The sequence below is a fragment of the Suricata suricatta genome, chromosome 17 (genome assembly GCF_006229205.1).
Source record: "Suricata suricatta isolate VVHF042 chromosome 17, meerkat_22Aug2017_6uvM2_HiC, whole genome shotgun sequence".
Classification (NCBI taxonomy): Eukaryota; Metazoa; Chordata; class Mammalia; order Carnivora; family Herpestidae; genus Suricata; species Suricata suricatta.
Genome location: NC_043716.1, coordinates 26,942,617 through 26,955,807, shown reverse-complemented (window position 1 = coordinate 26,955,807; position 13,191 = coordinate 26,942,617). Strand labels below are relative to the sequence as shown.

Below are 13,191 nucleotides of genomic sequence, written 5' to 3'. Positions count from 1 at the left end.
AGAAAAGGGGAACATTCAGGAGAATATCTTGGCCATGCCAGCAGCCTGGGCAGAAAAACAGCCGACGCATCAGTCAGTATACAAAGTTTTTATGTACAAAAACACAGTAAAGGTACTACCCCGCTAGCAAAAAGGACTGGGCACTGCCTTTAGCCTTCATTTACTCCAGAAATAAGTTGCATCTCCAAACACAACAAGCCCCAAGCAGCAGGACAAGGCTACCCTGGAAAGTGGAGGCTGAGGCTCTTGGGCCAAGGAATTCAAGATATCTCTCACCTTTCTTTCTTGAGCCTCCATCGTCTTTTTATTTTTATTTATTTTTTTTATTTAAATAGGCTTCATGACCAGCACGGAGCCCCACGTGGGGCTTGAACTCATGACTGTGAGATCAAGACCTGAGGTGAGAGATCCGAGAGTCAGACGCGTAACTGACCAACTGAGCCACCCCAGGGCACCTCGAACCTCCATCTGTAATGCAGGCCGTGGAGCAGCAAGTGCCTGGGCTCTCGGCTGTGAGTCAGTGAGACAAGCGGGAAAGAGGCTGTGTTGAGCACAGGACTAATTGGGGTCACCCCAGATGGAGCTAAACCGATAAGCCGGCCTTGTGGTGACACCCACTGGCAGTAAATGAAATATGAAGAGGGGGTCATAGGGTCTCCAGCTTTATTGCTACCCAGCAGGGAGGAGGCGCTGCTGAAGACCAGGCAGAGGGGCCGGCCTGGGATTTTCTCAGCCCTCCCGCTTCTCAGCAGGTCAGTGGGGTCACCAGTCAGAAGGATGAAGGTGGGGGGCTGGGGGGCACCAGCGTTAGACATCGCTTGTCTTGTCCTCTTGCACAGGGGCCAGTGCAGCTGTGAGCTAGGAAACCATGGTCCCTGAAGGGCTCACCAGGTCCTGGGGAAGGCTTTCTCGGGCCTCCTGCATGCGGCGCCGGGCGCGACGGAAGGCCTCTGCAAGGGGAGCGAGGATAGCGGTCAGCTGCTGCGGTGCAGGGAGGGGCAAGGCTCCAGCGGGTGCTGGGTGGCCGGCCGAGGGGGAAAGGGAGACCTACCCAGCACGTTGTGAACGGAACTCTGCTGGCTGAATCCCTCCAGACGGTCCAGCACGCTCCGCATCCTTTTCCGCAGGACACTGGACTCCATGAAGGCCCTGCACGCAAACCCACAGGGCCACAGCTGCTCTCCGGCCCTCAGGTGTAAGGCTCCCCGAGGCGGAGGCCAGGCCGACTCACCTGGACTGCTGCAGACAGTGAAGGCGGAAGGTGACGCTGCCTGTGGTCTGGGTGCGGAACCCAAAGCGGCTCAGACGCTCCCCCTGTGGCATGCAGTGAAGACAGCGTCAGGCTCCTGTGGTGTCTGGGTCCCAGGCACGTGCTGGCCTCACCCCCATCCCACCTCCCATTCTCAGAGAGAATAGATCTGTTGGGGAAACCTCACTGTAGCACCCACGCTCCATCACCTCAAGGCTAACACTGGGCTCCCAACTGTAAACGAGGGGACACTCCAGCCTCACTGGAGAAGAGCAGTCTTATAAGCGGCCTGCCAACCCTCCCCATCTCTGATTGCTGAAGCCTCAGTGATGAGCTAGAAGGAGGGGCCAGTAACTGATGGGACCAGGGGAACTCTGAATACACTCATTTCCAGAGATCTCCCAGGATAGGAGTGTAGATGTCTGTACCTGGTTCAAGATGCGGCCATGACCTCCAGCTTAAACCACAGGCAGGAAGGGACTAAGTAATAATGATGCAGTCAAGGGGCCTTAACCCTGATCCCACCTTCTCCAGAAGAGAACAGGAACCTAAGCTCCCTGCATGAAGTCTGCCCAGAGACAAAAGTAACCTTGAAGGTTCCTGGTATCCGCACGTAGGAGAGGTCCTCCAGTTCCAGAGAGCCGCCAATGAAAAACCTCCTCAGCTCAGCCACCGTGCCAAGTTCCATGGGTCTCCATGTGGAGACTGTCAGGGTGTGCGAGCCTGTGCAGGGTGGACAATGAGACCACAGCCAGAAAGGGCACGTGGCCCCTCACTGACCCCCAGCACTGACGCAGGCCTACCCACCACTAAGACACCTGGGCTCGATGGCCTGACCTCTGGTGTTGGTGATCATGGCGGCCTGGGGCACCTGTCTGGAAATCAACCGGCTAGAAATTCAAATCTCAGCTCTGCTGGTTATTACTTGCATAGCCGGGTCACGTTTCCTAACCCCTGTGTGCCCCGTTCCCCTCACTAGTAAAACGGACATGGTAACAGCGCCTACACTCGCAGAGCGTCTGGCAGAATGAAACGAGGCGCGCTTGGCGCCGTGCCTGCCGACAACAGAAGACCAAGGCTGTGCTTTCAACGTGACCGCTGATCCATCCAATACATGTGCGCCGAGAGCCCGCCCTGCCTGAGCCCGCCCCTCAAGGCCGCGAGTCATCAGAGGAGCAGCGAGCCGACGCCACAGACGCTCAGGCTGCTCTGCTTCACGCTTAGTTGCCATTTCACTCAGTTTTCTCTAACAGAGGGGAAATTCCTCAAAAGGAGCAAGGAATCTTGCAAGCTAAATGTGTCTAATTCCTAACTATCCGCACTTCTCACTGGAAGCGGTGGAATCTCTCGGAAGTGTTAGTCTTGCTCCTAGGAGCTGGGGCACCGGGGCCACGTGGAGAGCAGGGACAAGAGGTCACCTGGGGTGGTGGGTAGCATCACAGCCCCGTAGCCTTCCACGCGATACCTCTGCCAGAAGTCCAGGGAGAGGACCTCACAGTAGAGCACAGGCCACTCTGGCAGAGCATCTGGGAGACAGGAGAGAAACAGCCAGGTCCCAGGAGGCCTTCACCCAGAGAGGGCACCGCCAGAGGAGCCGACGGACCCAGATCTACTCAGCTACTCACCAGCAGATTCATCTTCATGGAGGAAGAAGGCCTCAAATGTAAACGGATAGGAGAAGTAAGCCACCTTATCCTACAAAAGAGACATGTTATTTTGTACTCAGTGTCATGGGGTAGTCTAGGCTTCAATGGGAATTTGTTCTCTCTGGGGCCAATGACATACCTCCATAAGGGAAAAACTCTCACCCATGATAGGAAATAAGAAGCTGAGGGGGAGGGGACACCCAAGTACTGGCTGCTACCATCCGCAGAAATACAGACCAGGCAGCCGTGCAGAGCCCAGAGAGAAGGGCCAGAGCCAACTCTGAATCCTCCCCAGTCCTGATAATCTTCAGAGTCCTGATCCCCTCCAGACCCCCCTCTCATCGCCCATACCATTCCCACGGATTTGGTGGCACAGGTCTGTGTTATTCCTGAGAGCGGCTGGAATGCTGGGCTTGACCAATCTGAAAGCCAAAGACCATATATACAGTCAGGTGACCTGGGAGGAGGGCAAGTGGTTGAGAAAAAGACAAAGACTTTATCCCTTCAATTCGCTCGCACACTCAGTCATTCACTTAACATTTATGGAGTGGCTCTGATGTGCTCGGACCCGGCACTGGGGAGATCGTGGTGAGCAGACAGAAAAGATCCCTGCCTCTCATGGAGCTCATTCCCGTTCTCATTCTCATTCCAGCTGGCAGGGGAAACAGACAACAAACCAGCCAGCAAGAGGCTGTCGGGCGGTGACAGACACTACACTAAAAATAAAACAGGCTCATTTAGATTGGGTGGTGAGGGAGGACCTCTCGAAGATGACACTTAGGCTGAGACCTAAATTCGGAACAACCATTCGTGCAAAGATATGCCAGAAAGGCTTTCAGACAAAGGAAATGATCCCTAAAAGGTCCTGAGGTGGAAGTGAACTTGGCATGTTCAAGAACAGAAAGTCTGGGGATGCCTGGGTGGCTCAGTTAAGTGTCCGACTTCAGCTCGAGTCATGATCTCATGGTCCGTGGGTTCGAGCCCCACATCAGGCTCTGTGCTGACAGCTTGGAGCCTGGAGCCTGCTTCAGATTCTGTGTCTCCCCCTCCCTCTGCCCCTACCTTGCTTGTGCTCTCTCTCTGCCTCTCAAAAATAAATATTAAAAAAATTTAAAAATAGGGGAAAAAAGAACAAAGTCTGACTGGAATTCTGTAAGGGAGAGATAGGCAGAGGCCAGCTCGTTCAGGCTTTGGAGCTTCGATGTTACCTAAGCGAGAGGGGAAACTGTTGGGGTTTAAAGCCTAAGGGAGACATAGCTAGTTTCCATTATCAAAGGTTCAATGTGGCTATAGTGCCTGTGGCAAATGAGGTGTAAAGGAAGCAAAAGCGGAAGAAAGTTAACGCATTGGCCAAGGCAGGAGATGAGAGATGTGAGTGGCTTGGTCTAGAGTGCTCAAGACGCTCAGGACACCTTTTGAAGACAGAGCTGACAAGGATCTGCTGATGGATGACTGGCTGCAGGGAACTAGAGAGCCTGAAGGATCCAGGGTGTCTCCTGGGTTTTTGGCATCAGCGACTAAGTAAATGACAATGCCATGTCCCTTAGGGAAGGGACTCTTTCCCTAAGGCGGGGAAGACCATGAGGACACATTTGATGCAGGAGGGAAAATCAGTTCTCGGGGTCATGCTAAGCATGGCTGGATCTGGGCCTGGAACTCGGGGGAAAGGCCAAGGCTAGAGAGAAATCATGGGGTCTGAGGCACAGGCTACAAGCCGTCACTGGATGGGATCACCTAGAAAGGCTGTAGAGAGAGAGTAACCCAGCCATGGACACACGAATGCTTTAAGACCAAGAGATGAGCAAACAGCCAAGGGACTGAAGAGCCACCAATGAGAGAGAGGAGAGGAGCGTGGAGCCAGAAGCCAAGAGGAGAGTTTCAGGAAGGAAATGCGAGCTGGGCCACGCGCTTCTGAGCGGTGGCGCAGGGTGAATGCAGCAGAGGTCGCCAATGGATCTGACAACTTGGAAGTGATCTGTGACCTTGAAAAAGACAGTAACTATTTCTTTGAAAAAAGTGGGAAGGAGGCCTGACTGAATGCCTCTAGAAAACTGTCAGAATGGGTATAAAAGAGACTTACAGAAATTACTTACTAGTGGTTGGCAACTCCACGAAGAAGTGCATGTAGAGATTGTCATACTCGTAGCCTCGGGCCGAAACTAAGAAAACAAGAAACGATTTCAGTTCATTCTCCTGTTACCCTTAGCACCCAACTCAGTCCTGAAGGGCCTACACTCTGCAGGAAGCAAGTCCCTGGAGGGTGGGAACCCCTCTGTTTCCAGGAAAGACTCAGAACCGAGTTTCCCAAGTGGTGCTGACCCGCTGACGCCTCCCCTGGGGCTCTGGGCTGCTTGGAGGCTCTACGGGCAGCAGGGGATCTCTGTCCGGGGAGGCACTTACCTACCTCTCCATTTACAAAGAGCCGGAGGGCACCTGGGGCAGCCTAAGGTGGAGAGAAGCGGGACAAGGTCAGGGCATCTGGAGGAGTCAGCACCTCTCCTCCAGCCCATCCACGAACCGCCGGGAGACCAGACTCCGGCCGCGAGATCTGGGGGCGTCACTACTGTGCTTCCTCCCTACCCTGCCACTCCTCCAGATCCATTTCCTTCATTTCTAAAATTTGTAACAGAACAGAAAGCACATAATTTAAAGGGTGAGGAGGGCAATGGCTGCTGGAGTTTACAGGAACAGCCAAGGGAAGCAACAACCGCTGTCCTTCGACATGGGGGGTGGGTGCGGAGCTGGACACCTCTGTTCCCTCTGGATGCCTGAAGTCAAGGGACGAGGGGGTTCACTCTTTTAATCACTTGTGTTTTCTCACTTTTTAACCCTGAACATCTGCTGTTAATACAATATAAAAATAATGCATTGGTTTAGGGAGAGAGGGAGACAGCTGGGTAATCCTGTGCTTGTTTCCTAATCTAGGAATGGAAGTTCTGGAATAAAGGAGGACAAAGAACAGGACCACAGAATAACTGACACGGACTACTTTGTTTTGGTTGTTTAAGAGCTGAACTATTCGGCTCTCCATGGGGCACCTGAGGAAAAATATCCACAGGAAGAATGAGGAAGACATTTTTCATCTTTATATTTATTTTTTAAATTAATTATAAAGGAACACATGCTTGTGTTACCACTGATAAAAATGAAAAACTGCTAAGTTTAGGGAATACAAAGTAAACATTCCTGACGTATCCCTCTCACCACCCAACCCCCATCTACCTTCCCAACCCAACCCCTGCCCCGAGAAAGCCATCCAGAGCACGTGTGCCCTTTTAGAACTTTTTCCCTGACATTTTCTTTTGCATTGACGGTTCCGTCAATATGCTGTGTTTCAAAACACGTAACAGGAACTATGCTCTGTATACTATTCTCTGACCTCCTTCTGGCATAAAGAATACGTCCTTTGAGAGAGGTGCCATTGTGCAGCCACAGTCAGAACACTCCGGCCAAACCCAGGTCTGAGGGCTGCGGGAAGCCAAGCTACTCACCGTCTCAAAGTCAGTGCCCACCAGGCTGCTGAGGTACTCCCTGTGGCGGCCACAGAGCTGAGGAGACAAAGCACGGGGACACTGGAACGCAGCCCCAGCCGGGCCAGGCTCCAGTTCTGAACAGGTGGCAGGAAAGAAGCTGTGGCGGGAGATGCCACGGACAGCTGGGCCTAAGCATCCAAGCCACTGACTTCTTTATTCTATTTCATTTTATTTTTGAGAGAAAGAGAGAGAGAGAAAAAAAGTGAGCGAGCACATGCATGGGTGGAAGGGGCCGAGGGAGAGGGAGAGAATCTTAAGCAGGCTCCACATCCAACATGAAGCTCACAACCATGAGATCGTGACCTGAGCCAAAATCAAGAACCAGACGCCATCCAGGCGCCCCAAACGCTACTGTCACTGACATTTATTTATTTATTTAAAAAATTTTAAATGTTCTTTTACTATTGATTTATGAGAGAGAGAGAAGGCGACAGCATGAGCAGGGGAGGGTCAGAGAGAGAGAGAGAGACACATACACACACACACACAGAATCTGAAGACAGGCTCCAGGCTCTGAGCTAGCTATCAGCACAAAGCCCAATGCGGGGTTCAGACTCATGAACTGCAAGATCATGACCTGAGCCAAAGTTGGATGCTCAACCAACTGAGCCACCCAGGCGTCCCTGTCACTGACATTTCAAAGTGGGGGCACCTGGGTAGCTCAGTCGGTTGAGCATCCAATTTCAACTCAGGTCATGATCTCGCAGTTCGTGAGTTCAAGCCCTGCGTCAGGCTCTGTGCTGACAGCTCAGAGCTTGGAGCCTGCTCTGGATTCTGTGTCTCCCTCTCTCTCTGCCCCTCCCCTGCTCATGCTCTGTCTCTCAAAAATAAATATGTTAAAAAATTTAAAGTGAAGCACAGAGGCTCTGGGGTCTGCTGGTCTGGGACCAAATTCTGGTTCTTGCACTTACAAGCTCCATGATCTTGGGCAGACTTCTTAGCTTTGCAACTTCAGTTTCCTCATTTATAAAACGGTAATAATAAAAGTATTTACCTCAAAGGGTTGTTGTGTTGTCTAAATGAAATAAAGTATGTGAAGGGCCTCGCAGAGCCTGGTAAATACTCAAATAAATGGTCACTGTTACCAGGTTACGTTACGATCAAACACTTGTGGCTGATACTCAGCAGTGCTTCCTGCGTCAGGAGATGGCAAGGCCAGTGAGAGACTTCGCAGCTGTGACCTCGACCTCAGACATGGCCTCCGCTCCTAGGCAGCGAGGCTCATCCCCGCTCGGAATGGACTCGCTCTTACATCCTTGAACACACGTTGCTCCCGCTCCTCCTCCTCCGGCTGTGCTAGGGAGGACACGTTGTCGATGGTGTACTTCCACAGCTCCTGCTTCTCCCCTTCCGTCTCAATTCTGTAAGGTCAGACCACAGAAAGACTGACTCTCGCAAATGACGAAAATGGCCAAAAGATGAGCAGGAGAGGGAAACACAGTGGAAAAGCAGAAAGGGCATTAGAATGGCCAGAGTATAGGTCCAGGGCCCATTTCTGCCTCAAAGTCATGGGGAAGCCCTAAAGTACAACATCCCCAGCACGCAGTTCTCCCACCAGAAAACACAGACAGGTAGGTTTAGATCACTTCTAATTTATAGTCCTGTTATTGTAAGACATGGAGGCAGGAACAGCCAGCCCGGAGGAGATCTGGCTGAGGTCCCCTCGCCCTGTTCAGGCCAGTGCCTTCATGCAGCAGCCCCGGGAATTATTTACACTTAACTACACCACTGAAGGTATGCCTTCCAATCTGGTAACGCTACACACTTTCCAGGACCCAGGTGGCTGTTATAAAACAGAGTATGAACCACTGCCCGGGAATTTAGACATCAGAGCAGTTGAAGGACTTCTCAGAGTCTCCTCAACTCGGGGCCAGAAGTGAAGCCAAGAGAAGGAAAGCCGGTCTCCACTCTCCCCTCCACTCCTCACCTGTAGGGTCCCTTGAGGCCGGTGAAGTCAGGTTTTACTGTGATCACACCATTGCTGTCCACCTTCAGAGTACAGAGGACATGTTCATACTTCTTATAGCCAAGCCTAGATACCAGGAAATCAACACGCAGGTTCAGGACCACTGGTCCCACCTCCAGAGAGAGGAAGACGCCCACATCAGGCGAGAGCAGAGGCTGTGGTGCGGACCGTCACAGGATCTTCTTCTGGGTACAACTAAGAAGTAAAAGAAGTAAAAGCCCCAACCTCCCACAAACCCTAGGATGACCGCAACGGGTAGGTGATGGTTAGCAAGGGAAGAGGAGGAAAATCTGAGCTGGGTGGTGAGAGGCTCCACTCACTTTCCATAAGGCCCCAGGTCTGCCATGATGTACATTGTCTGAAGAGGGGTGTTGATGACATGATTGTTCCTGACAAATTCTTCTGAAGGTTCCCAGGTGACAATTCGTGACTTGAGGATGCCACCTTCCCTGGGAGACACCACAGGAAGGGTCACTTCCCCGGCATCCCCCAAAGAGCCTAAAGGAGGAATCAGGGGGAGCACCCCCAGGGGAGGCCCACTGCGGAATGGGAAACTCGAGTGGGTGGACATACCCAGATACTGGCCTGGAAGGACTACAAAGCTCCCCCCACCCCCCGCCATACACATCTGCACTCACATCCCTCGCCTGTCCTGCCGTCGCCGCCTGACATTTGCCATCCGCTCGACCAAGAACGATGGCACCTCCTGGGCTGCGGTGGTCATCTTCTGACAGTGCTAGGAGAAGAGAGCAGCTGTGTGTGACCATCTGGTCAGGGCCACGTGGGATCAGGTACTGAAGGCAAGCGTTCCCTCTGAAACCTCATCCGGGACCTGAATCTAACGGTCACATCTCACAGTTGTATGTGCCAGTGGAGGAGAGCAGAAGATTCCTACCTTGCCTTGGTGCTCCAAGATTTCAGCAGCATTTTATATTATCCTTCAGAAATGAGTTTGAGTTTGTTTATGTTAATATTAAAAGGAGTCTGCAATCTCTGAGTGCATACCAACAAAAAGGTGGGTGAGTGTGCCCAGTAGATGTCGATGTCACCAGGTACTTGGAAGATGCCAAACGGGATACAAAGTATCGTGTGAAAAGTCCTTTGCATGGGGAATTCAGCACTAACTATAATTTCATTTACTTTTCTAAAACAGAAAACAAAATTTTATATGCTACTAACCCAGAGCTTTCCTAACATAAGCATCCATCTTTCAAAAACATTCATATAATACCTGCTCCTTGCAGAGCCACAAGCTCATAGACAAAAATCAGAAAATACAGGCTCCACTCTCAAGGAGCTTAATGTCTCCTGGGAAGAGAGTACGTGTCCTACAGGAACTGAAGAAAACGGAAAGCAAGTCCACAAGGGTGTGTGGGCACAGGCAACAGCACGCAGCCACTCCCCGCAGCTGCACTGAATCCCTCTTCACACCCATAGACCCTGAGTTGTGGCTGCATCCCCTGATGAGTTTTATCGAGATGGTTCAAGACTCCACCCACCTGCCTCATCTCACCATCAGTGGAGGAAGTCCAGCCCAGGGGCTGCTTCCCTCGGGTCATAGTCTGCAAGCCTATCTGTCACTAGACACACTACAGCTCCCTGAGGCCCTCCAGCGGGTGGGGGGGGGGGGCGAGGAGCAGCCACACCACCTGAAACTGCGCCCACTGTCCAGCCTGGCTGCCAGCAGCGTGAGGCAGTTCCTGCATAGGCTGCCTGTTGCCCCTTAACAGGCTTCTGGTTTAAGGCCAGAAAGCAAGGGGAGGAAAAGGAGGAGGGAGCCATGGAACCCCAGAAAAAAACAATACCTCCTCCACATTGGTGTATCTATCAGAGTCCGTGTAGGTAAAAATGCGTCGGTTCTTCCTGCCACCTGAATCCTCCAGCTTCAGGATCTCTTGTCGGTACTGATGATCCAAAGGGCTCTGACAGGCCACTTCGTTTTGGTACAGATCTACTTCAAACTGAGGTAACAAGACACAGAGATCTACTGAGAAAGTGTCAAACTTCTGTCGCTGTAGCTGTTACTCAAATCAGTTCTATAGAGCTGATGCTATTTGACATGTTTTCATAGCCAATTTCCCCTTCTCTGAACTAACACAGGGCAGGGGATCCAAAGAATGTTAGAGCTAAGGAACAAGAGTGATGGTCTATTCCAACTTCGCTGTTAGAGACGGCAGGTTGCACCCAGAGGTGATCCTTACCCAGGATCGTAAAAGTGGGTAGTGTTGGTCACTATGTGATACTGCCCTTTAAACACAACAGAGGAAAGTATAAACTGCTAGAACTTTCTGGAAATCAGGCACTATGTATCAAGAATCTTTCCCTGCTTCCGGCCAGGTGGAGGCAGACCAGGTGGAGGTGGATAAGGAACACGGGCTTACCTGGCTAAAGAGTTTCTCCTGCCACCCGACCACGACCTCTTCCTCTTCCTCTTCCTCTGAGCGGTGTCCACCTCCAAAAGCCACAGAGCGAGTCAAACGTTTGATTCAAATCAGTAGCACCACTTCTTGCTCAATGACTCGTTATTACTGAAGTCCCTGCTCTTATATTTGCCATAAAACCAGCTGGAGTTTGGGGATTTATAAAGCACTCCCTCTAAATAAAGGTGAGGGAGGCTGTGGATATATGTACAAGCCAGGAGTAGGATCCAAGAAGTCTTAATTACTACTCTAATTTGAATAAAAGGAAGCTATGGCTCCCAGGAATTACTTAATCTAATTTAGGTCAGGAGTCAAATTTAGATATGGACCGAATAGCTCTTCCTCAATCCCAACTGTCTACACTTGCTAGACAGGATTTTTATCTTTACTATTCCTGAAGCCGTACATCTAGAACCACAAGCCCTATACCCTTTAGGAGACCAAGTACCAGAAGAGAAGAGGAAAGGCAAATAGATGGTTATTTAAAGAACCAAATGGAATACACTCTTAGCGGAGTATGCCTTTTTCAGAGACACATGCTTCACAACACACCAGCCCACACTCTTGCCCAGGAATATATCTGAACAGAAACAACAAAAGCAGAGAGAGTAGTGATTTAACACAAACACACTGTCCCCTTTCCTCACTCTTCTGGCTTCCAAGATAAGGGAAACTGCAAGAGAACAGTTGATGTTAATATGTCCCCTTTTCAAGCAGATGCCAATTAAAAATGTTTTTAAATAGTATGTGTGTATGTAAACTTTAAAGATGTTTTTTTAAGCGTGTATATATATAATATACACATATAAGAGGAGTTTGGGATATTTTTCTCTTAGGAAAAAAATGCCACAAGCGGTATTTAGGTTGCTAGGCAGATTTATAACTTATCTAAGGTATAGTCTTTGTTATTTTACTGCATTTGACCACAATTCGGATCAACTCTTGATGGCAAGAATTATGTCTCACTCAATTTTCATACACAACACAATGGAGTAGTTAAAACTGCTTGGGATCAAATCCTTGCTTCAACATTTAGCAGCCATGTGACCATGGGTAAGGAACCCAACCTCTCTACGCCTTTTCTTAGACTACAGAACTGGGTCTACTTGGTCTTAAAAGATAACTACCGCCCCAGGGCTTTTCCCAGATCCCCCGAGGGCTGCATCACCACCAAACACCCACTGGCAGCTGGGTGAGGCCTAAAAGTGGCCAAGTCTATGAGGTCCTTCCCAAGCTGGTCAGCAGGCTGGTAACGGAGGAAGTTGCTCGATGTGATTCTTTGCAAGTGGACTCTGTCAGGAAAAGAAAAGCCCGAAATACTCATTACAAGACATACAACCTGGAGATGAACAAAGAACAAAGATGGGGGGGAGGACACAAAAGAAAGAAGAGGGTGCGGCTACCAAGGTGTGTCGGGTGCACGTGAGCGCTTCCCGGGGTCCTAAGGGAAAGAGTGGCGATGCGACAGTATTGGGTACACAGAGCTCCGAGGAATTGGGAAAGGGCAGAGACTTGAAAGGGCTTGGATAGGTCTTGGATAGGAAGTTGTGAGTGGAGAGGGTTGAGGGTAGTGCGGGAGACGCGAGACCACAAAGGCAGAGACCAGGATTGAAAGCGGAAGTGGACACTCAGCAAACAAGTGAGGTTCGGACTCAAATTATTTGAGAGTATAAAAGCACAGGGCCCTGGGACGATGCGACTACCGGAGGCGCAAGTTGCGCACGGGGTCCCGTGAGCGATACACAGCCTCCCCGGTGTCAGTGCTCCAGACTGTCTCCGCCATGACAGCTGCGACTCGCCGCGACAGCGCCGGAAAGCGCACCGCCCCCAGTTTCCCTGGCAACGGAGACGCGGGGTTTGGTGGGCGGTGGCGGTGCTGCGCGCGCAACCTACGTACGGTTCCCGGCACGGTGCCGCAGCCGAGCGCCGGAAGCCGGGGCCTGGCGGGGCAACTAGGCGCTGTCGGGTTGCGGTACCTCTGCAGTGCCCTCGGCTCCTTTCACAATGGTGAAATGGTGATTCAGAAATGGTGATGGAGATTCAGAGCCAGGTGACCTGAGTCCTCGACTCGACTTTTCGTATCACGCCACACTGCCTTCCACTGATGCTCGGAAAACTTTGCCCTGAAAATCGGTGAACGTGACGCAGAATGCACCCATTCTTTCCAAAGGAGTCAGGGAAGGCGTTGGCACTTATTCGGACATGAAAACATATTCTTGGAAGGAAAAAAAAAAGTGTCAGAAGGGTTATTAGTCCTTGAATTGGTATTCACTGATCCGGAAAAGAAGAAACAAAGAAGCTAACAGTAAGGAAGGAATATTTGTTATTATTCAACTGGTTTTTCCCCTGTATGTGTTAGTTCCGGATTTTTTGGATA

General features: G+C 50.9%; 1 protein-coding gene across 1 annotated transcript; it reads right to left on the bottom strand.

Moving 5' to 3' along the window:
- Positions 1 to 747: 747 nt before the first annotated feature.
- Positions 748 to 12,705, bottom strand: MKS1 (MKS transition zone complex subunit 1). The gene is made up of 18 exons (XM_029928122.1): positions 12,518 to 12,705; positions 11,997 to 12,106; positions 10,776 to 10,846; positions 10,200 to 10,355; positions 9,033 to 9,130; positions 8,715 to 8,843; positions 8,356 to 8,460; positions 7,681 to 7,789; positions 6,387 to 6,443; positions 5,296 to 5,338; positions 4,989 to 5,054; positions 3,247 to 3,317; positions 2,875 to 2,944; positions 2,668 to 2,775; positions 1,839 to 1,972; positions 1,232 to 1,314; positions 1,052 to 1,149; positions 748 to 950 (listed from the first exon to the last, which is right to left on the bottom strand). The coding sequence occupies exons 1-18, from the start codon at positions 12,595 to 12,597 to the stop codon at positions 859 to 861; spliced, it is 1,680 nt and encodes a 559-aa protein (XP_029783982.1). The 5' UTR covers positions 12,598 to 12,705; the 3' UTR covers positions 748 to 858.
- Positions 12,706 to 13,191: the final 486 nt, after the last annotated feature.

What these genes read in the sequence shown, in the direction of transcription:
- MKS1 (XM_029928122.1), bottom strand. Translation starts at nt 12,597, where the DNA reads ATGGCGGAGACAGTCTGGAGCACTGACACCGGGGAGGCTGTGTATCGC. An exon ending in GATACACCAATGTGGAGGAG is followed by an intron (nt 9,131 to 10,199) that starts GTATTGTTTTTT and finishes CTCTTCTCCTAG; the next exon opens with CACTGTCAGAAGATGACCAC. An exon ending in GATGCTACCCACCACCCCAG is followed by an intron (nt 1,973 to 2,667) that starts GTGACCTCTTGT and finishes CACCCTGCACAG; the next exon opens with GCTCGCACACCCTGACAGTC.